The sequence below is a fragment of the Equus quagga genome, chromosome 15 (assembly GCF_021613505.1).
Source record: "Equus quagga isolate Etosha38 chromosome 15, UCLA_HA_Equagga_1.0, whole genome shotgun sequence".
Taxonomy (NCBI): Eukaryota; Metazoa; Chordata; class Mammalia; order Perissodactyla; family Equidae; genus Equus; species Equus quagga.
In genome coordinates this window covers 71,770,312-71,793,287 of record NC_060281.1, presented here as the reverse complement: position 1 = coordinate 71,793,287, position 22,976 = coordinate 71,770,312, and the positions used below count along the sequence as shown (strand labels likewise).

Genomic DNA, 22,976 nt, shown 5'->3' with positions numbered 1-22,976 from the left:
AATGATCTGTGATTCTATCATAGCTGTCATTTATCATACTCATTAATCTAAACCTTTCCCAAACGTAATAAAATAAAACTGAATAAAGCCAAGAGAAGCATATAGTCCCTCAAAAAATAAAAAAAATTACATGGCTTTCAGTATATCCTTCCTTTGAAAAGACTAGAGTTCTCCTGTCAATTCTATGACATTAAAATTGAGCCAAATATGACTTGTACATCTAATTTCTATAAGTAAATTAAAAGAATAAAATGGTCAGAATTATATATTTAATTGTAGTGGCTATTAAACACATAGTAAGCACATTAAAGGATTTGCAAGTCAAAACCTTCCAATCAATTTTCATGATATTTAATTACTTTTAAGAAATATACATCTGATTAGCATTTTACTTCTAGGGAACAAAAATGTTATGTTACCAGGTTTCAATGACCATTACAAGAAAGTTTAGTAATTCCAAAGCAAGTATAAAAGGCTAATAAAAAATATTAGCTTTAAATATAAAATTGCTATAATATTATTCTTAGAAATAAAAATTAATGATATTTAAAATATTTTAAAATTTGTCTTCTAAATGATCCCATTATGAATACATAAACCTATGAGCCAATCATATGCATTAATTTATATATCCAAGTTATTTAGTTACCTAATCATTTGACTAGGTTTTTACAACATCATGTGGATTAAGTAAAAGAATTATATGCTATAATTTCTCATAAAGAACAACTGTTCATAAGAGCTGTCAACTTAAGAGTCAAGAGTAGAACACTATAGAAAGCAGTTCACATAAGTTTCACAGAACTGTGGATGAGATAAAATTGGGATCTATTAAAAGAAGATGATTGTCACTTACTTTAGATTCAAGTTCAAGAAGATCAGAATGGCCCATAGCAGGCTCTGAAACCACTTTTTGTAAAAAATGCAATTCTTTTTTCTTGCTTTCTAATTCTTTAGGAAATTTTTCAGTTACCATATATGAATTAAACTTTATCTCCTCCTCTAGTCTCTTCATTAAACCTTTAAAAATAAAATAAATGTATACTCAGCTCAAGAGAGTAGGTATATTGATACTTTGTACACTTGAAAATATAAGACCTGGGTAGTAGGGCATATCTGTCTAAAGCATTCTGTATAATATCTAGTATAGTACAAAAAAAGATTGGCCATTGAAATCTTTTGAGGTTAATTAGAACGATAATGAAGGAGGACAATTTACAAAGAAGAATATTTAAATAATTATAGAAAAAGTTATATTATGATCTTCTAAATTACCACCTAATTCTTTTATACTCTACAATATGCAAAAATAACATTTGCAGAGCCAGATATATTGTCGGGTCACATTTTGCCTTGTAAGTATTTAAGAAATCCACAAACCAAATGACAACAAAAATGAAATCTAACCCAGATTCTTTCTTCTATAAGCGGTCATTTATTCTTTTTCTTTGGCAATACTTCTGAAGCAATTTATATCTATTTTAATACTCCACAAATGGTAATACATTATAATTTGTCAGCTTCAAACCAATGAAGACATTACTAAAAGTACAAGTTAAAAATCCAAAAAAGAGAAATTATCTACATTCATAAATGTTTGCAGTTTTCCATGTTTGGTCGTTTTGCTTTTGCAAAGTATTCGTTTAAAGTTATGTGGCAACTTAAACTGTATTTTTAAGACTTAATAGTTTTATTTTGGCAGAGTGCACAAATATACACACACACAGATTTTCAGTGAATAATGGCTTTGTTATAAATTCCCAGCCTAGAGAGCTTTACAAAGTTTATTTCAGATCTTTCCATTACACATTTACAAATTCTGGCTTGACTTTTTAAAACACTGGATTTCCGGTTTAAGTAATCTGCGTGCGTAGATTGCATAATAAATCTGGCCCAAAGCCTTAAAATTATTTTTAGTTCTGTTGTGCTAGCCATATATTAACATGTAAAAATTTATTAATGGCAAATTCACAAGTTCTCCATTCATCCCTACAATATTCCCCCCTTTTCAGGGACTGGAGAAGGGGAGGCAAGAGAAAACGCTTAATGAATCACACTATAATTAGGCAGTCATTCCTCTGTAGTTTCTGATTAAATCTACATCCTGGCTTCTCGGGCTATTACATGACTAGTTTTTCCATCTTCAAGTTCTTAAACATACTGCATGTAATCAGAGGTATGAGGAACCAAAATCTAAAATGTTTTTAAAGATTTAAAGTTTTAAATATTATTTTTCCTATTTAAAAAAAAGTTGCTAATTCTAGAAAATACCAACTAGTCTATAGTGACAGAAAGCAGATCAGTGGTTGCCTGGGGATGGGTAGAGGGGCAGAGAGGGCAGGAGTGAGACATTACAAAGGGGCATAAGGAAATGTTTGAGGGTGATGGACATATCTGTTATCTTGATTACGGCTGATGGTTTCACCAGTGCATACATATGTCAAAATTTATCAGGTACATACTTTAAATATGTGCAGTTTATTTTATATCCACTTTACCTCAATAAAGCTGTTAAAAAACATAAAAACAGATTTCCATCACATTTTCAATTCCTCTCTTAAAAATTTTGACTTAGGAGTGACATCAGCATCATGGCAGAATGAGTTGTTTCCTCAGGCTCTCCCCTTTAAGTTATAACTAAATGGACATTAATTAACCAGCATAGGATGCCTTGCACAGCACAACACTTCTGAGAGATCCGTGCAGCTATACATCTGAAGGCAGGTGGATGGGGCAGTGGAACTAAGTAAGCACACCCCTTTCCCTGCCCAGCGGTGGTGAGTCAGTTCACAGATCCTCACATAGCAGCCATGCATGACCATAAGAGGAGGTGGGGACAGCCCAGCCTGAGCCAATGCTTTTGGAGTTGCAGCCTGGCCCACGGGAGTGTCCAATGTGCTGCTGTGACCCCACCCGTGGGAACATTCTACACCGAGTGATGGAAGCTCAGCCACTGCATGGGTGTTCCTCCCCGCAGTGCAGCACAGGTAAGAAGATGCCCCCACCGATGGGGTACAGCAGCCCCAGGGATCCACCAAGTTGCAGTTCAGCCCCCTTGTGGGTACCCCTCACACTTAGAGCAGCACAGGCAAGAAAGCGCCTCGCCCATGGAGCACAGCAGCCCACGGGACCAACCAAGTGGCGGCTCAGACCCCACATAGGTGCCCCTCCTGCCTAGCATGCAGCAGCTCAGTGAGTCCCCTGCCAAACCCAGAGGCCCTGTCTATGGTACCCAATGTGCCCACCCAGCACAAAGGCCCTGCCCACGTGAGTGCAACCTGCAGAGTGGCTGCAGCCAGCCTGGGAAAACACAGAGTAGCCCTACCCACACAAATTCCAGCAGACAGCGTGGGATCAGAAAACACAGCTCCTGCCTGCACCCTCTACCCGCAGTGGTGGCAGGTGGAATCTGTGACCTGACACTACCACAAATGTACTGGCAAAGGATCACTTCATCAAACACCATGAAGAACTACATTAACACTTCAGAGCAGAAGGGAAATGACAAGTCTCCAGAAACCAATCCTGAATTCACAGAAATTTACAATCTAAATGACAGAGAATTCAAAATAGCTATCATAAAGAAACTCAACAGGTCACAGGAAAACTCAGAAAGACAGTTCAGTGAACTCAGGAATAAAATTAATGAGCAGAAGGAATACTTCACCAAAGAGATTGAAACTCTAAAAAAAAAACCAAACAGAAATTCTGGATATGAAGAACACAATTAATGAGATAAAAAATAATCTAGAATTCATAAAAAATAGATCTGACATTATGCAGGACAGAATTAGTGATTTGGAGGATAGAAATATAGAAATGTTTCAGGTGGAGGAGGGGAGAGAACTAAGATTTTTAAAAAATGCAGGTATTCTTTGAGAAAGATCTGACTCAATTAGGAAAAGCAACATAAGGATTATAGGTATTCCAGAGGGAGAGGGGAGGAGGAAAGGAGCAGAGAACTTGTTCAAAGAAATAAAAGCCAAGAACTTCTAAAACCTGGGGAAGAAACTGGACTTACAAGTACTTGAAGCCTACAGAACTCCTAATTACATCAATGCACAAAGACCCACTCCACGGCATATACTATTAAAACTGGCAAAAGTCAATGACAAATAAAAATATTAAGGGCAGCAAGGCAGAAGAAAATAATCTACAAAGGAACCCCTATCACACTTTCAGAGGATTTCTCAGCAGAAACCTTACATGCTAGGGGAGAATGGAATGATATAATCAAAATACTGAAAGACAAAAACTTTCAGCCAAGAATACTCTAGTCACTGAAACTATCCTTCAGATATGATGAAGAAATAAAAACTTTCCCAGATAAACAAAAGCTGAGGGAGTTCATCACCACTAGACTTCCCTCACAAGAAATGAGGAAGGAAGCCCTCCTACCTGTAACAAAAAGGGAAAGGTTTAGAAAACCTCGAGCAAGGAAATAAATAGCCAGAATAATGACATGATTCTATATATAAAAAACCCTAAAGAATCCACCAGAAAGCTATCAGACATAAGCAACAACTACAGGAAAGTGGCAGGGTATAAAGTCAACTTACAAAAACCAGTTGCATTTCTTTTTTTTTTCCCAAAGATTTTATTTTTCCTTCTTCTCCCCACAGCCCCCTGGTACACAGTTGCATGTTTTTTTTTAGTTGTGGGTCCTTCGAGTTGTGGCAGCATTTCTATACACTAATAATGAACTAACAGAAAGGGAAGTCAATTATACAATCCCATTTACAATCTCAACAAAAAGAATAAAATATCTAGGAACAAATTTAACCTAGGAGGTGAAAGACCTATACAATGAAACCTATAAGACATTATTGAGAGAAATTGAAGAAGACACAAAGAAATAGAAAGATATTCATGCTCATGGATTGGAAGAATAAACACAGTTAAAATGTCCATATTATCTAAAGCAATATACAGATTTAATGCAATCCCAATCAGAATCCCAATGACATTCTTCATGGGAACAGAACAAAGAATCCTAAAATTTATATGGAGCAAAAGATTCCAAATAGCCAAAGCAATCCTGAGAAAAAAGAACAAAACTGGAGGCATCACAATGCCTAACTTCAAAATATACTACAAAGCTATAGTAACCAAAACAACATGGTATTGGCACAAAAACAGATGCACAGATCAATGGAACAGAACTGAAAGCCCAGAAATAAACCCACACATCTACGGACAGCTAATCTTCAACAAAGGAGCCAAGAACATAAAATAGAGAAAGGAAAGTCTCTCCAATAAATGGTGTTGGGAAAACTGGACAGCCACATGCAAAACAGTGAAAGTAGACCATTATCTTACACCATATACAAAAATTAACTCGAAATGGATTAAAGACTTGAATGTAAGACCTGAAACCATAAAACTCCTAGAAGAAAACATAGGCAGTACACTCTTTGACATGGATCTTAGCAGTATCTTTTTGAATACCATGTCTACTCAGGCAAGGGAAACAAAAGAAAAAATAAACAAATGGGACTACATCAGACTAAAAAGCTTCTGCAAGGCAAAGGAAACCATGAACAAAATGAAAAGACAACACACCAATTGGGAGAAAATATTTACAAATCATATATCCAACAAGGGGTTAATTTCCAAAATACGTAAAGAACTCACACAACTCAACAACAAAAAAACAAACAACCTGATCAAAAAATGGGCAGAGGATATGAACAGACATTTTTCCAAAGAAGATACACAGATAGCCAACAGGCACATGAAAAGACGTTCAACATCACTAATTATTAGGGAAATGCAAACCAAAACGACAATGAGATATCACCTCATATCCATCAGAATGGCTATAATTACCAAGATAAAAAACAACAAACATTGGAGAGGGTGTGGAGAAAAGGGAACCCACATACACTGCTGGTGGGAATGCAAACTCACTTAGCCACTATGGAAAACAGTACGGAGATTTCTCAGAAAAATTAAAAATAGAAATACCATACAATCCAGCTATCCTACTATTAGTTATTTATCCAAAGAACATGAAATCAACAATACAAAGAGATCTATGCACCCCGTATGTTCAATGCAGCATTATTCACAATGGCCAAGACGTGGAAGCAACCTAAGTCACATCAACTGATGAATGGATAAAGAAGATGTGGTGTATATATATATACACACACACAATGGAATACTACTTGGCCATAAAAGAAGAGAAAATCCTCCCATTTGCAACAACATGGATGGACCTTGAGGGTATAATATTAAGCAAAACAAGCCAGACAGAGAAAGACAAACACCATATGATTTGATTCCTATGTGGAAGACAAACAAATACATGGATGAAGAAAACAGATTAGTGGTTACCAAAGGGGAGAGGAGTGCGGGAGTGGGTGAAAGGGGTAAAGGGGCACATGTATGCTGATGGATAAAAACTCGGCTATTGGCGGTGAGCACAATGCAGCCTATGTAGAAACTGATACAAAATAACATACACTTGAAACTACACAATGTTGTAAACCAATACAACCTCAATAAAATAAAAAAACTATCAACTTAGACCTTGAAAAGTAGTCATATGTTTCTAAAGTTTTTTAAAAAATATCTTTCAAAATCCTGATGAAATTAAAAATAAGGTCACTAAGATCTCATCAAACTTTTTGATTAAAAACCCTCTGACAACATCTCACTGATCCTACTATAACTGAATGCAGAGTCCTTTTATATAATAAATGTCCTGAATGTGTAGAGTATAAAGATGAATTAACTTCAATGAATGCTTTATAATATGGTCATTATTCTGAAAAAATACAAATTACATCGTTACACTAAAAACACTTTCTGTCACTTAAGTAAATAGAAAGAAACTTTTTGTAACATTCTTTCTTAGTAAAAAATTTAGGTAGACCTTATTAAACTAAAAACCTGGATCAATTAAACATCTGTTTAATCTACTCTTTTCCTAGGCTGCTGAATACAACCCTTGAGACTCTGTTTCCCAGAAAGATGTCAACAAGGCAAGAACTCCTTAACTTCTTGCTCCCTACTCCCGTTCTACCCAGAAAAAAACACATATTGCACACATAATGGCTTATTTTTATATTTTCAGCCATTTTTTCTTACTTGATTCCCTTCCTACCTGTAGAAAAGATAATTTTCTTCCTATCCAGGGTTAAGGTCTCTACTCTCACCTCCCAACAATTTAACAGAATATTTACTGAATACCTGCCATGTGTAACCTAGTGTGCTAGGGCCTGGAAATAGACCAATTATGACTTGGTGACTAGCCTGGAATTTAGTTGAGTCAGAGTCAGATATGCCAACAATTAACATATCATGGTAATTGCTGTAGAACATTCAATGCAATGCATGGAGTACAATGGGAGCACACAGGAAAGGCTATCAGTTCTCACCTTTTCCTTCTGAATCTTCAAATTTCCATTTGTCTAACTCTTTCTTCCAGCATATAAAGACCACTACACTACTACCCTCCCTCAACCTAGGCACAGTACTGTCTTTCTCATTCATTTGCACACTCCCTCTCTTACCCTCTTTTCAAAAACAAGCAGTCAGAAGAAGCCTACTCTATTATCTCTACTTCATCTATTATTTGCTCAGCCCACTATACTGTATTTACATTCTTTCAGATCACCGTGCCTTGGTATGGGATGTCTTCTACTCCTTCATCTTTCCAACTTTAACTTAGCTCAGTTGCCACCATGTGCAGGAAGCCATCTGACACTGTAGGGTTTGCTTTATCTCTTCTTTCTCACAGAACCTTATCCTGAGCTCCATCGTCGTGCTGCGTTACAATTGTCCGCTGTTTGTCATTCCTCCATTAGACTGTGAGTACTTTAATAGAAATATCTTTCTTTCTAATCCTAGAACTTAGCATAGTACCTGATATGTGGAAGATGTTCAATAAATATTGAGTTAACGGACTATTGGTTTTGAGCCGATTATTCCTATTGCTAAACAATGCAATAGATTTTGTTTTGTAGCATCTACTAACATATTACTTACATTAATATTTTAAACCAACATTCCAAGAGATGCCCCAAACAGAACTTTATTTGTCTATTTTATTACTAAATAATTACATATTTCCTGGCCCAAACAATTTCTATTTAGGCTAGAAAGCCAAAGCAAAATAAAGACTATTAACTCAAATAAAAAATGAAATATTACTAATACTACAAATATCTCTGGTTATTCTGTTTAGTTGCCAGAACTAAAACATAATAGCAAGAAATATTTAACCTAATAAAATTAAGGATAATAGATATTGCAGAAATATATGTTCAGGCTAACATTTTAAATGGTATTAAACTGTACTGATCAATCAATTATTTTTCTGCATACCAAATCTTTCAATTCTTATATTCATTATCTTCATTTCCAAAAATTCACTATTAATAATAAGTTCTAATAATTTCTTAACAAGAGTAGGCCTAAAAATTGCTTACTGATATTAATTTTTAAATGGCTATAATTTAATGAATTTCTTTTGAAGATTCATCTTAATTTTTTATAACAAAGATGTGGTGAAGGAATCTACATCCAATCCAAAGAACATACACTGAAAAGATACATATTATACTAAGGGGAAAAAATCATTAAAAAATTATTTTATTTTGTCCTGAAAATTAACTTTCTCCTAAAAAGTGAAAACTTAGCAAATAAAGAATCAAATAACACCAACAACTAAATGCATAGCAGCTCCCAGGTATTGCTTGAATCTGAATTTATAATGACTGAGAGGAGTGAGAAATTGTATGGAAAGCTACTAGTTAACGTATTAATCATACATCTTGTAGGGAGTACTGTACTGGCTTCTTAAATATCAATTAAATATACCATATTTCCTTGATTTTAAGATGCCAAGAATTTTAGTTAATGTGCCATTAACTAAATTACAAATACCACGTTAAATGAACATATATAATGTAAGATACATCCTGATTATAAAAACAACTAAAATGGGACAGAATATATGTCTAGAATTAAGGAAATACTGTATTATCTCTTAACAGCTTTATTGAGATATAATTTATATGCCATAAAATTCATCCATTTAAAGTATACAATTCAATGGTTTTTAGTCTATTCCAAGATTTATGCAACTACTACCACAATCAACTTTACAACATTTTTATCAGCTCCAAAAGAAGCCTCTATATCCATCAGCAATCACTTCCTCCCCCCACCCACCCCAACAGCTGACCCCCTAACTCTAAGGCAAACACTAGTTTGATTTTTATCTCTATGGATTTGCTTTTTGTGGACATTTCATACAAATGGGATCATATAATATGTGGTCTTCTGTGACCAGTTTTTTTCACTTAACATGTTTCTGAGGTTCATACATACTGTAGCATCCATTAATACTTCATTCCTTTTATTCTGAATAATATTCCATTGTATGGATACACCACACTTTGCTTACTTATTCATCTGTTTAGGGACACTGGGTTGTTTCTAAATAATGCTGCTATGAACATTTATGTACAAGTTTTTGTGTGGACATATGTCTTCAATTCTCTTGGGCAGATACTGAGAAATATAATTTTATGTTTAACGTTTGAGGCCAAACTGTTTTCCAAAGGAGTTGCACCATTCTACATTCCCACCAGCAACATATGAGAATTCCAATTTCCCCATATACTTGCCAATACTTGTTATTGTTTCTCTTTATTATAGTCATTCTATATATTATACCTTAGAGTAGATTCCAAAGAATACTACAGAAAGATGAATTACCCCTCTAACAGCTGGAAATTTACATTGGAATATTTCTCCAATACCAATGAGAGCTTTGCACTGTTCTTCTAATTTACGTGGTCCCTTCTGATGAGCAAAAACACTTTAAAAATGCCTAGGATGGATTTGGTGGTGTAATCTGGGATATCAGAACAATTTATCCTCTATAGAAAGCTAATGGGACAACAGAGTCAGGGATATCCATGCCATCAGCACAACCAAAAATATGAAAAAACACTCAGTTTTAAGGGTTCAGTATTTTATTCTTTTTCTTTGTAGTCCTGGTTCTAAAATAATGATTCACATTTTTTCCATCCACCTTTTTCATCCATCCTAAGTACTTTATATACTCACACACAGGAGACCTTCCTCCTCCCTCCATGGTGCTTTCCTTTTTCTTTTTTTTTTTTTTGAGGACGATTAGCCCTGAGCTAATACCTGCTGCCAATCCTCCTCTTTTTGCTGAGGAAGACTGACCCTCAGCTAACATCCATGCCCATCTTCCTGTACTTTATATGTGGGATGCCTGCCACAGCATGGCTTGACAAGTGGTACGTAGGTCCGTACCTGGGATCCAAACCAGCAAACCCCAGGCCGCCAAAGTGGAACATGTGAACTTAACCACTGCGCCACCAGGCCAGCCCCCATGGTGCTTTCCACTACCCTCACCTTCTGATGAAACACTGAAGGGGAATATAAAACCCCAGGTGAAAACTTAAGGATGTCTTCATTAGGACTCTCACTTACTAGCTAGGAAATGAGGCTCCAATATGCTGAGATATCACTTGATGATAATTAATTTCCATTAGTCGATTACTTTAAGGAAGACAAGTGATTTAAACTAATATTTTCTGGTCACCTATATGATATAACAACTTCTACTTACTTTCAGGCTTTGCATCTGCTGCTGCATGGCGCATACTTTTCAGCTGGTTTTGTACTCTTTGCAGTCTCTGCACTGCATGAAATAGCTTTAAAATACAATTAGATTCATTACTTGCTTAGTCTATTGAAACTTACCACTCATATAGACAAGCAATGAAAAACACAAGTTGCACATAATTGTTGTGATATAGAAGGAACAAATAATAAAAACTAAGAAAATTACTATATTAAACCCAAAATGTAACTCAATACGCTTTCACATAAAACTTAAAAAAAAAGTTTTAAGAAATTTTTTTAGTTATTTGTTGAATTTGGTGATCAAGGAAAAATACTTGTTAAAAAAATATATGTACCAGGCTTTTCTTGTCATAACATAGTTTTCTTAATTATAAGGATTGCAAGCATCCTCACAAATGATGTCTCAGAATCAGAAACTGATGCGAAGTAACCACTCCGGGCCTGGGCAATGCAGCTTACTGCTGCAGTGGAACTCCTATGATGCCAACTCAAGTTCCAAAAGAGCCAAACATCTAAACTGCCTATTTTGTAGGAAATGGCACCAACTGGAACTATATATATAAATACTTGAGTGTGTGTGAGGAAGATTGTCGCTGAGCTAACATCTATGCCAATCTTCCTCTATTTTATGTGGGACGCCACCACAGTGTGGCCTGAGGAGCAGTGCTAGGTCCATGCCTGGGATCTGAACCTATGAACCCTGGGCCACCAAGGTGGAGCACACGAACTTAACCACTACGCCACCAGGCCAGCCCAGGAACTATATTTTTAATGTATTAAGTCTACTTAGTTTTAAGATAGACTTTTAACAAAATAAAAGTAATACTTTCTGGACAAATTATTTTTTCTTTAAGACAAAGTCTAAAAATGTGGAGTGTGGGTGATTTTGAGCCTTTTCATGATTTGCTTATTTGCCACTGGAGTAAAGTGTAGAGGGTACTGTGGTCAGTGGAATAGAAAGGAGGTTCTCATAGCCACAGAATCTCAGGACACCCTTGAGAGATTCTAGAAGTTTTATCAGCAGTTGACCTTGCTGCTTAGCATTACAATGAATGTTCTGTAATGTTGGAACAACATGAGTTAAACAAAGGTCAAAAGATATCGTATAGATACACACAGAGTTCAGAACCCGAAGGTGGTATTGTTGTTGCTACTGGCACCACAAAGTACTCTTAAAAGAGTATTCCAAAGTGTTAAGAAAGGGAAATATGAACTTCTACAATTCTAAAATTCTTCTTTCTTTACATTTGAATTATCAGAAGGAATTATTTCTTTCATCATGAGAATATAAACTTTTATGTGGATACCTGATTCTTTTGTTCCTGTTTCTGCTGTGCAAGAAATTCTTCTCTCTCTTTTTCAACCCGAAGTTGCCTTGCTATTTTAAGCATCCGTTGATGATTCTGAACTGTCTCCACCTACAGTAAGGGAATAAGTAGTACATGTTACTGTCAAATTTAAGAAAGAAATCAGCAAGTCACGTGACTCAGCCATCCACTCATCATTTCCTTTTGGTAAACAGTACTCCCTAGAGATGACAGTAAAGCTCTAGACTACAGGTCCTTAAAAGTGTTGGGCTACTGCTGAGGGAGATTCTCTTTCCATCAGTGTTACTTGAGTCTATCCTCAGATGTATACCCATGCTTTGCTTAATCTTCATTTGCATTCCTAAACCTTTCCAAGTCGTTGAGACTTAGGGCCAAAGTCTAACAGTGCTAATTCTTTCCTTACCCTTTTCTTCAAACGTTCGACTCTCTTAATGAGTTGATCCTTTTCTTCTTCCATTGCACTGATATCCTAAAAATTAGTCAAGAAATTATTATAAGAAAAAGTATTCTTTGTCTGTACACTTCAGATAAGGTTTTATATGATTATGCATCTACCATTTTTATCACTTAAACCAGAGTATTAAGGAACAAAGATCCTCTTTTGCGTGAAGGGCATTTCTATTCCCCCCCCAGGGTTCTTTCTTTCTTTATTTATATGCAGGGTAATTTATCTGGCAGCTTGGTGTTCATCTAGAAAAGCAACTAGGACAGGTTATAACGTAGCAAGGTAAAGCTGCCAACCAGCACATTTGTGTTCTGCTTCCAAATATGGCCACACGATTTTTCAAAAATCTTCTATAATGGAAAGTATGCAGGTCTAAAAACATGAACAACAGCTGCTGACATCCCATCTGCTCTGTTAAATACCAAACTATATATTCTGCCAATTTTCCATCAAAATTATTTTTAAGGCTATGGTGTTTTCAAGACATAAATTTGTATCTGGTTTTGTCAATTAACCAATTCCCTTCCTAAAAATAAGGACTTCAAAAATAAGCCACCTTCCTTTTAACCAGCTCCATATTTTCTAATGAAAACAAACAAGTAAAAACTCCTTCCTAAACCTAAAAAACGAATAGCCTATCCAGCATAGTAATACTAAAGGTAAAAATATACATAGTAGTCAGTATTGATAGGATTTGAGGGAACAGGCACTCTTACTCATTACTGGTGGCATTGTATTGAAGGACAATATCAAAAGTCTTAAAATAAATGTTGATACCCTCTAGCCCAGTAATTCCACCTCTGGGAATTTGTCCTAAAAAAATACTCATGAAAGGTCACAGACTTCTCTATAAGGATTCTCATAAATGCTAATTATATCTAAAATTTGGAAATGACCCAAATGTCTGAGGATTATTAAATAAATTATGGCACAATACAATGAAAGTCATTAAAAATTATGCAGAAGAATGTTTAATAACATGAGAAAAAGCCATGATATGACATTACTTGAAAGAAGCAGATTACATTTATTTACAGTATAATATCAAGATTTAAATATATTCACTAAAATGTCAATAGTAATTATCTCTAGAGAATGGGTTTATGAGTGAATTAGTTTCTATATCTTGCTTAATCATATTTTCTACAAAGAATACGCTCAAAAATACTTTGGTAATAATTAATGAAATTAAAATTATAGACTCTAGGTTATTTTATCTTTCAGTTTACTCACATGACATAATGGAGGAACAGCAGACGGACATTTATCATTCTTATTCCAAACTATGTTATAGGTATCAACTTATGGGTCTTTCTCCCCCACTAGATGTGAATTCATCTTTCATTCCTAATACATTCAACAAACTCTTATTAAGAACATGCCATGTGCAGGGCACTGTGACAGGCACTGGGGATACAGTGGTGAACAAGATATACAGACATAGTTCTTGCCCTCATAGGGCTTCAGGGTAGTTGGGAAGATAGACATTAAAGTAATTATAAGTGTAATGAGCGTTATTAGACAAAAAGAATTGGGGAAACTAATCTATCTAGAGAATCAGGAAAGGCCTCCCCAAGGAAGCAGCTTCCAATGTCTCCTGACTGAATAAGATAAAGACGGTGTTGATAACTCAGGAATTCTAAAAACACAAAATCCATGAAAGTGAAAATTACCAAGTGTTTAGAGAAGGAACTTATATGACTGATGACAATGTAAAAATATTTTTGGGAGAACATTAAGTAACATGCATTAAAAATCCTAAAAATTTCCAGACGCTTTAATGAGCAATTGCATTTCTAGGAATTTATTCTAAGGAAACAATCACAGCTACACAAAAATAAATTCACGTAGAAGATAATCATAGCATTATCTCTAATAGCAAAAAATAAAAACAAAAAATGATTTACCTATCCATACTACGGAATATTAGTCATTAAAATTCATACTATAGAAAGATAATGAGAATATATTTACAATGTAATAATTAAAAAACCAAGATACAAATTACTATGTATGGCGTGAGCCCAAATCCACACATACATACAAAAAAAAGCCTAGAAGGATATACAACACATTAACAACTGGATGATTTTTTTCTTTTTTGTTCTTTTCTCTATTGTCTATAATATATAACTGATGTATATATATTAGATAAAGACCCAAAACGTAATCTTTTTAATCTATGACAGTGGTCTATGAGAACTCACTATGAATTTACTCTGGCCTCATTAATTTCTTCAGTAAAGAACTAGCAAAGGTCCTACAAAAGAAAATCTGTCAGCTGCTGTCACTAGTTTCTGTATAGTCTTAAGACTTATACTCAATTAACTAACAAAGATACTAAATCTAATATCATTCAAAAAAATATTATTATGCTTTATTTTCTTTACCCTTCTTATTTCTGCTGCCGAAAATCCAGATGTCTTGAGCTGCTCACATTCTTTATGCAAAGTTTTAAAGGCTTCTATCAATTCTTCATACTAAAAGAACAAGTTAAAAAATTATAAACTAATGACTAGGTCAAGTAGGCTTTTCTTAATCAGGTTATCAATTAACTTATAGTGATTACTTAAATCATTATAGAACAGTATTAAAAACATATCCTAAACATTTATATGGGACACAACAAGGTAAGTGTGTATAATCTGGTCACTAAATACTTCTCCAGCTTCCTCTCTGGTTACTTTTCTTTCCTTTTTTATTTAAAAAAAACTCCCATCTCATCTAGGCTCTTAATTGCAGTAATTTGGATTTTTCTCTCTATCTGTTCCTCCTCTTCTTTCTCTTCCCCTCATCCTACTCCATCTATTATTAAAGATTTTATTTTTCCTTTTTCTCCCCAAAGGCCCCTGGTACATAGTTGTGTATTTTTAGTTGTGGGTCCCTCTAGTTGTGGCACGTGGGATGCTGCCTCAGCATGGCTTGATGAGCGGTGCCATGTCCACACCCAGGATTCAAACTGGCGAAACCCTGGGCCACCAAAGCAGAGCGCGTGAACTTAACCACTCGGCCACGGGGCTGGCCCCTCTGGTTACTTTTCTACCTTACAGTCTATATTCCAGCTACACTGATCTTCTTTCACTTCCTGGAACATTCCATACTCTCATCTCCAGTTTACGCACCTTATTCCCTCCAAGAATACTCTATTGACGCCCTCATCTCTAACCTGGATAACTCCTATTCATCCTTCAGGTCTCAGCATAGATACCACTATCCTCAGAGAAAGCTTCTCCAGCCCTGTACCTATCCTATATCAGAGTATCATGATATCAGAGTAGATATCATGTAAAATTATAATTGCCTAGTTATTTGTCTGTCTCCCTCCACTAGACAGTAAGAGCCAAGAGGACAAAAATCATATTGATCGTGTACACTTTTGCATCCCTGGAGCCTAGCACAGCGCATAACCCATTTAGGTGTTCAATAAAAAGTAGTTGAATGAATGGAAAAAATCACAACTCTTACCCAAAATTTTTAAAAAACAGTATTTTTGGTGAGCAATGACAGGAAATTAATAATATTTTTCTTGACTGATCATATCCTACAAATCTGTAAATCATTCATTCAAAGACTCTTTATTCAGAAAGACAAGGTGAATTTTTTATTAGGTTCTCTGCTAAATGACTGGCTAAACATGTAAGTCATTTTATATATACACACCTCAAATATACTTCGAGAACAAATATGTCTTTATTATCATTAATTCTTCCATTAGTTAACTGGGCATATTTAGTAAAAACTATTAATAAACTTCCTTCAGAAGAATTAGTATTTATCAAATTTATTGATGGAGGAGGGTAGGGAGGAGAAAATATTTCACAGTTACACTTCCCTATTTCCTACATTATATAAAGCCTTCAAAAGTAGGGGCTGGTGTGGTCTCATTCTGCTGTACTTCTCCCATGGCATCTTCTGTGACATTTGACATAATTATTTGCAGAAACCTTTCAACTGCAGAAATGTCTTAAGAGATCAATATTGACTCTGAGCGCCTGCTATTGCTACCCAAAATAACAAAATCTATGAAAAAACATTTAGTTGGTTGTTTTGACTCAATCCAAATTTTGAGCACATACCATATAGAAGCAACTCTACAAAACTCTAGAAGAAAAAAAAGATGGATAAGACATGATACCTATCTTCATAAACTTCACAATCTAGAGAGAGAGACAGATTGACAAGCCATTCACAACAAACTGGCACAAATCAGTCTATGTACCTACTATGGAATAAAAGCATAAAGTGTTAAACAGAGGTACTTTTTGTGTTTTTTAATCAAAGTCCTTTGAAATCTTAAGCCTGAATCCTCTTTTTTTTGTTTTTGAGGAAGATTAGCCCTGAGCTAACTACTGCCAGTCCTCTTCTTTTTGTTGAGGAAGCCTGGCCCTGAGCTAACATCCATGCCCATCTTCCTCTACTTTATACGTGGGACGCCTACCACAGCATGGCGTGCCAAGCGAATCCTCTCTTTTCATAGTCTTTGATCAGCAATGTGCTTTGAAATCCCAGGACCAGGAGCCAGATCATCCAGAATCCTCAGTAGTTAAGAGCTTTAGGATCTTAAGGCCAGAGCCTAATATTACCCAGAATTCTGGTGAGAAAAGTATACTGATATTTCAAACTCCAGGCCCTTTCTCTATCTTCTGCCTGATTGAGAAGTCCTTTGAAATGCAAAGCCAAGCTTCTTTGCCTACACACAACCCTCACAGGGGCTTACATGTCCAGACTTGCCTGGGATAGTGTCAATTTATACCTTTTGTCCTAATGTAATTATAATGACAATCCCTTTCCCTCTGATTTGGATGACAAATTGTATAGACCTAACTGATCGCCAAAGTGCTCTGCAGTCCCAAGCCCAGTATCCTTTCTATACACAATTCTTAAGTATTAAATTATTCTAAAATCCTAATTTCAGAGTTTTTTTCTTCCACGTACCACTATCACTGAAATGGTATTTGTGTGCAAAAGTCAATATTTTCATACATGATTACAGCTGAACATTTGCTGATAACTGTTTTACCTTTTGGTGTCACCTGGAAACAGAGAGACAGCAAATAAACTAGAGAGAGATTAAAACGTATTTGAACATGTGCACCTTGTAATCCATTACAGACAGTTTAAATTACCATTTATGTATTGTATACCTGTTTATTGGTATCAGCAACCGTTTCATCCTGAAGAAACTCACTTGGTACATCAAGCTTTATTAAGAAACGAGCTAAATATGCTCTTTTTTTCAATTCATTAGTTCTCTGAAGAAGCCAGTGGAGCACTGGGTAAATTACAGGTTTACTTCCAATCACGAGACCCTGACGAAAGATGCTCCTATGAAAAGAACACACACATACACACAGGCTTATAAGTAAACCTTGAAACATTTGTTCAAAATCCTACTTACAATTTCATGACTGCTTTCCATGACTATTTAAAAAAGATAAAACCAAGACTATTCTAAAGTAAGTCTGTATATTAACAATAAACATAAAATTAGGCCCTCAATATATCACTGGAATATAGGGGGAGGTTGTATTGGAACCATTAATTGGTACAGTCAGCTTTAATACTTCACTAATTAGGCAAGTTTAAGTTATTGTTTTTATCTAGGATGACAGACAAATGATAAAACGGAATAGTGGCTTTATCTGACTGTTTTGATTAGGAGAAAGAACTGACTCACTTAAGACTTGTGCATGACCAAATAACATTAAAAGTTCAAGATTATTTTGAAATTTAGTGATGTTCTGAGGCCACTGGCTTAGGGAGACCAGGTATTGCCTAGAAAGATTGACTGTAGCCTATGAAGGCTTAGATATTAAAGCACAGTTTTAATAAAGCAACACACTCTCAGATTCTTACATGTCTGTGGCATTTCCTGGAGGTTTGTATTTAAGAATACCAAGAAGGCTCAACATCCGTTTGGCTGTCTGCTCTGGCATCTCCTCTCTGATGTCAACAACTTGCTAACAAATAAAGAAATTGGAAAAAATACGTTATTATTGTATATCTAACAAAGACAATATTTAAACTCACTGACAAAATTGTTCTGCTAGAACACAACAGGCACAATGGTCTCTTCATAAAATAGATTAAGTATGAAGGCTCCTAGGTTCCAAGTGAGGGTACATACAAGTCAGATCAGGATTCTTATTAAGAACATCAAGCTTAAAAGTCTTATGAAAAAGACAAGTGTATGAGAGATATGAGGTAACTTGCAACACAATAAAACCTTTTGTAAAAGCATTTTCATTCTATTTATGTTTGGAAGTAGAGAAATAATTTCTAAATAAGGTGTAAGTAGAAAATTTAACTTTTGAGCCAACAGAGAAACCTTAAAGATCATTTACTATTACTTTTCAGGCATGGAAAATAAGGCCCAGAGAAGTTAAATACTTTGCCCAAGACTGACAAATATTTAGAGGTAGAAACTGGCTTTCCTGACACCCTTTTCATCACAGAAAAAAAGAAAACTCTTACCTTTGGGTCAATCTCAGACAGAACATCATTGAGAACCTGTAATAGTTGCATTGGCTCCAGGGAATCAAATGTGATTAAATTATAGTTCTTCCTAAAAGGCTCCTTATTGAGATTGTCCACGATGAATTTGATTTGATCACTCATAATTAGGTCTTATAAAATAAACTAAAAAGTAAAAAACAGAGAAAAATTCCTCAATGTTAGTAACAAAAGTTCCGGAAAAAATTAGCATTAAGTTGATAGGAAGTAGGCATGAAAAGTATAACTCCACATGGCATACAAAATGCTGTGAGAAGGGTTCTTTTGTTGAAAGAAATCAGAGTATGAAGACTTTAATATGGATCCTACTGTACATACTGTTAATATTTAATGCCAAATGTTTTTACATATGCAACTGCTGTGATAGCAATCATCTGAATTAACATGAACAAATGAATAATAAATCCCACCTACATTAACATCTCTCCCATTCATCTCCACAACTTCTATCTAGGGGTAAAAACTTGTTAACCGGCAGACATACTTCTAATTTTTTTTATTAGTAACCCATGTTAATCTAGATTACCAATTTCTCTTGAAAATCAGATCTGGCAACCCTGGGCCCACTTGGTACCGGGCCACATCCAAGTGAAGCAGAGCGTAGGCTGCAAGCTTCAGCCTGGGTATGCGCTCTTCGGCTTTGTTTTGGCTTCCTCCACCAAGCCTTCTCCACCCATTTGTGTTGTCAGCTTAGCCCTGGAGGGATCGCCTCCACCACCCTAGAGTAATTCAGGCCTCCATTTCCTTTGCCTTCAACATGGAAACAGCCTCATGTTTTCTAGTTTCTGACTCTCCCATTCCAAATCATTTGTAGGCTTCTCATTGCACACAAAATAAAGTCAAAACTTCTTGGATTTTGAGACTGTTTAAGATCTAGGTGAATTTAGCCTTTCCCAAGTTTATTTCCAAATTGTTACCTTTCACCTTTTCAAACTTCAGTTGACTTTCAATAGTGTTTCCACCTTTGCCTTCAATTAATGCTGTTTTCTCTGCCTAGAAGGACTATTCTCCCTTTCCAGGTCACCAGAGGTGCAAATCCTAACTGTCCTTGGAGCCCTCCAAATGCAAGTCCCTCCAGGGGAATCTTTCTCAAGCTAGCCCCCACATTCTGCAAGAGTAACAGCCCCTGCTCCTCCAAGTTGACCACACTTTATCTGCACTGCTCTCCTACAGTTACTTTTGTATTTTGTACTAGTTACTAATGTACATTTTTGTCTTCCCTACAAAACTGTAAATTCCACCAGGACACACCTGTGCCTAATTCCATCTCTGAACATCCACTGCATCTCAAACAGTGACTTCTTCCACTAGAATGAATGAATTTGTTCACAGGATCAAGGCCAGAAAAAACGTAAGCCTAAGCAGGCTGGCAGTGAAAAAGACCATAACTTTTTAAAAAACTATCTCATTATTTAATTGCTGAAACAGCTTTACTAAGGTTCCAAGTGTTTTCTCCATGCAGATGTCACTTGTTTAGTATGGGAAGAAGCAGTATAAATTTTGCAGGCAGGCAATGTTTTAAACTAGCAATTTAAAAAATGAGTTAAAAATTAAATGCTAAAAAAGAAACAAAGAAAAAAATTACTTCAGTGCTCCAGTAGTTTTTAACCATGAAATGGACAGATGCTATTTTACCCAAAGACATTTGTGGGGCTGCATGCATCTTGCTCTGTAATAGGTTTTTAAAATTGGGTGGGTGGAGCCAGATATTTAGAAAACATAAAAATGTGAAGATATTATCCTTTCTCCATAATTATGATAAAACTATGAGTAAATGATTATTATTGTTAAACATATAAGTCAAAAGACGGTAGAAAGGATAACCAATGTGGTTTTAAAATTTGAAGTTTCCTTCAAACTATTAAAGGGAAATCTTTACATAAATTAAGTACAAATTCACATTGGAGATGCAAATTTTCCAGTTAAAAGTATTTTAAGTAAAAGTCCACGTCACAATCTTCGCACATGTATCTAATCTTCAACGATTTAAAATTTTAATATGTATAATATTTAACATGTACACACACACACATACATATTCTTTTTTTCAAAAAAACAAAAACAGAACACTTGGATAAAAAGTACAACGTTGCCAGGAGAGGAAAAGAAACTAGGAGACGTTCCCCCTAGCGGCCCACCAGCTTTCAGACGGTCACCCGCGAAGGACAAAGATGTTCTGAACAGGTAGGTTGTCTATGCCCAGTGGGCTCTGCGCTCTAAAATTAGCAAAAGCAATTACTCTCCCTCCTGCAGCGGAAAGTCGCCCCACTGATTCACAAGCACTTACCCACGTAAGAACCCGGAGGGGGAGGGGGCGAAAACCAGGACGTGAGTTTATCTGGCACAACTCGGGACAGAAACGACGCCGCTCTGGTCCCAGGCTGGCACGAGCGCTGGACCAGCAGCCTCCTGAGAGTCCCCAGAATAGTGTCCCCACCTCCCCACCCCGGAGCTCGGGAGAGGGAGAGGGGACCCCACATCCGCCCCGGGCACCTAGCGGGGGCTGATCTGGGCTCCCCGACGGCTCACCCCGCCGGGGAGCGGCCTGGATCACCGCGCGGCCCCACACGGGCCGACCCCCAATTTGAGGGCTTCCCTGCTGCGACCCCTCCACTTGTGAGGCGCTGCCCTGGGAATGAGGGGGCGGGAGTTCTCCTCTATTTCGGGGTTCGGGGGAGTTTCCGACCGCGGGCTGGGGAGGTTACCTCAAATTCTCCTCACGAAACCACTCCCCCCCCCCCCCCCCCAGGAGGCATCCGGGCTCCAGCGGGTTCCTAGAGACGAGCTCCTTGGCAACGGTTGCTAGGCCGTGGCGTTCGCTCACTTCCGGCGGGGAGGGCGGGCGCGTTTCCGCGGGGCCCCCGGGCGCGCGCTGGGCCGAGGCCCGGGAGGGCGAAGCGCAGAGCCGGCGCCGCGCCCCCTGCAAAGCGGGTTCAGGGCCTCCGAGCCCCTGCGGGCAGCCTGCGGAATGCGCGGTTATCACCCTGGCAATAAACTTTCCCGGACGTTCTGCAGTTTACAAAATACTCTCTTCATTATTAACCCATTGAAGTGAGTGTGCCCTTTCATTCATTCACCAAGCATCGGTGATGACTTCTTTGAGGGCCAGTGGGATTTGGGTTGAGGAAGCATTTGGCCTGAGCTTCAAATTTAAGTTTTTGACATAAATATCTACAAATTAGGTTATAGGTGGGAACAGCTGGAGAGTCTCCGGCAGGATTAAAAGAAGACACATTCATCACAGAGATTTCAGCTTCTTTCTCACGTTATTGGGCCACGTAGCCTGTACTGGGAATTAAATTTCTTTAAATCCGGTAATTTTTTTAATATGCTGAGAGCCTGGGGGAAAAAAAAAAAGTAAATGGCCTAAGACTCCTTTTGAAAGTGTCTTTAGGCACCAGCAGAAATGAAGTCCTCCTTGTCGTCGTCTTGGAGTTCATATCTTATGAGGTGGGCAGGAGGAAGATTTTCGTGCCCAGATCACAGACGAGGATCGGAAGTCTAGGGAACTAGAGACCCCAGGATTGCACTAGCTGACTTAAGGGAGACCTTAGTTAGTGAATGGTATTTTGAACCCACCTCTGTTAGACTGGAGACCACTGTACTTGGTGATGGCAGCTGGCAATAAAAAGAAGAAAAACACGAAATTCCTCGCACCTTGAAAACTTTGTTGTCTGCTCAAACATCTTGGAAGAAACCAACTACAGATTTAGCATCAGGTTTACAAAAATAAGAATAATAGCAACAAATTCCATAGTGGGCATCTCCTCTATGCCCTGCACTATGCTGGCTGCTGGGGATGCAGTGGAGGGCAGGAATTACCTGGCCCCTGTCCTCATGGAGCTGACAGTCTAGTGCAGGAAGAGAGACAATTGAATGGGCAACACTAAGACAACTGTGACAAATGCTATCATAAAAGGATCCGATGATGAGGGAGCCCAGAGTAAGGATCCCAAGCTTATTTGGGGCTGAAGGGACCGTACCATGAGGAGAAGTTCCACTGGACAAAGTGATGTTTATGTATCGGTAAAAATTTTAGCCAAATAGGAAAGGGG

At 37.0% G+C, this 22,976-nt stretch overlaps 1 protein-coding gene across 2 annotated transcripts in view; it reads right to left on the bottom strand.

Moving 5' to 3' along the window:
- The window catches only part of IFT81 (intraflagellar transport 81), an 82,132-nt gene extending 60,379 nt beyond the window's left edge, over positions 1-21,753 (bottom strand). Inside the window, exons 1-9 of one of the 2 annotated variants that reach the window (XM_046641366.1) lie at positions 21,627-21,753; positions 18,883-19,047; positions 18,265-18,368; positions 17,553-17,733; positions 14,799-14,888; positions 12,367-12,432; positions 11,943-12,053; positions 10,619-10,703; positions 857-1,020 (exon numbers count right to left, since the gene is read on the bottom strand). In XM_046641366.1, the coding sequence (XP_046497322.1) occupies positions 857-1,020; positions 10,619-10,703; positions 11,943-12,053; positions 12,367-12,432; positions 14,799-14,888; positions 17,553-17,733; positions 18,265-18,368; positions 18,883-19,026 (945 nt within the window). In that variant the 5' untranslated portion in view covers positions 19,027-19,047; positions 21,627-21,753. The other variant, XM_046641367.1, reaches the window with a different exon arrangement.
- Between the last annotated feature and the right edge of the window lie 1,223 nt (positions 21,754-22,976).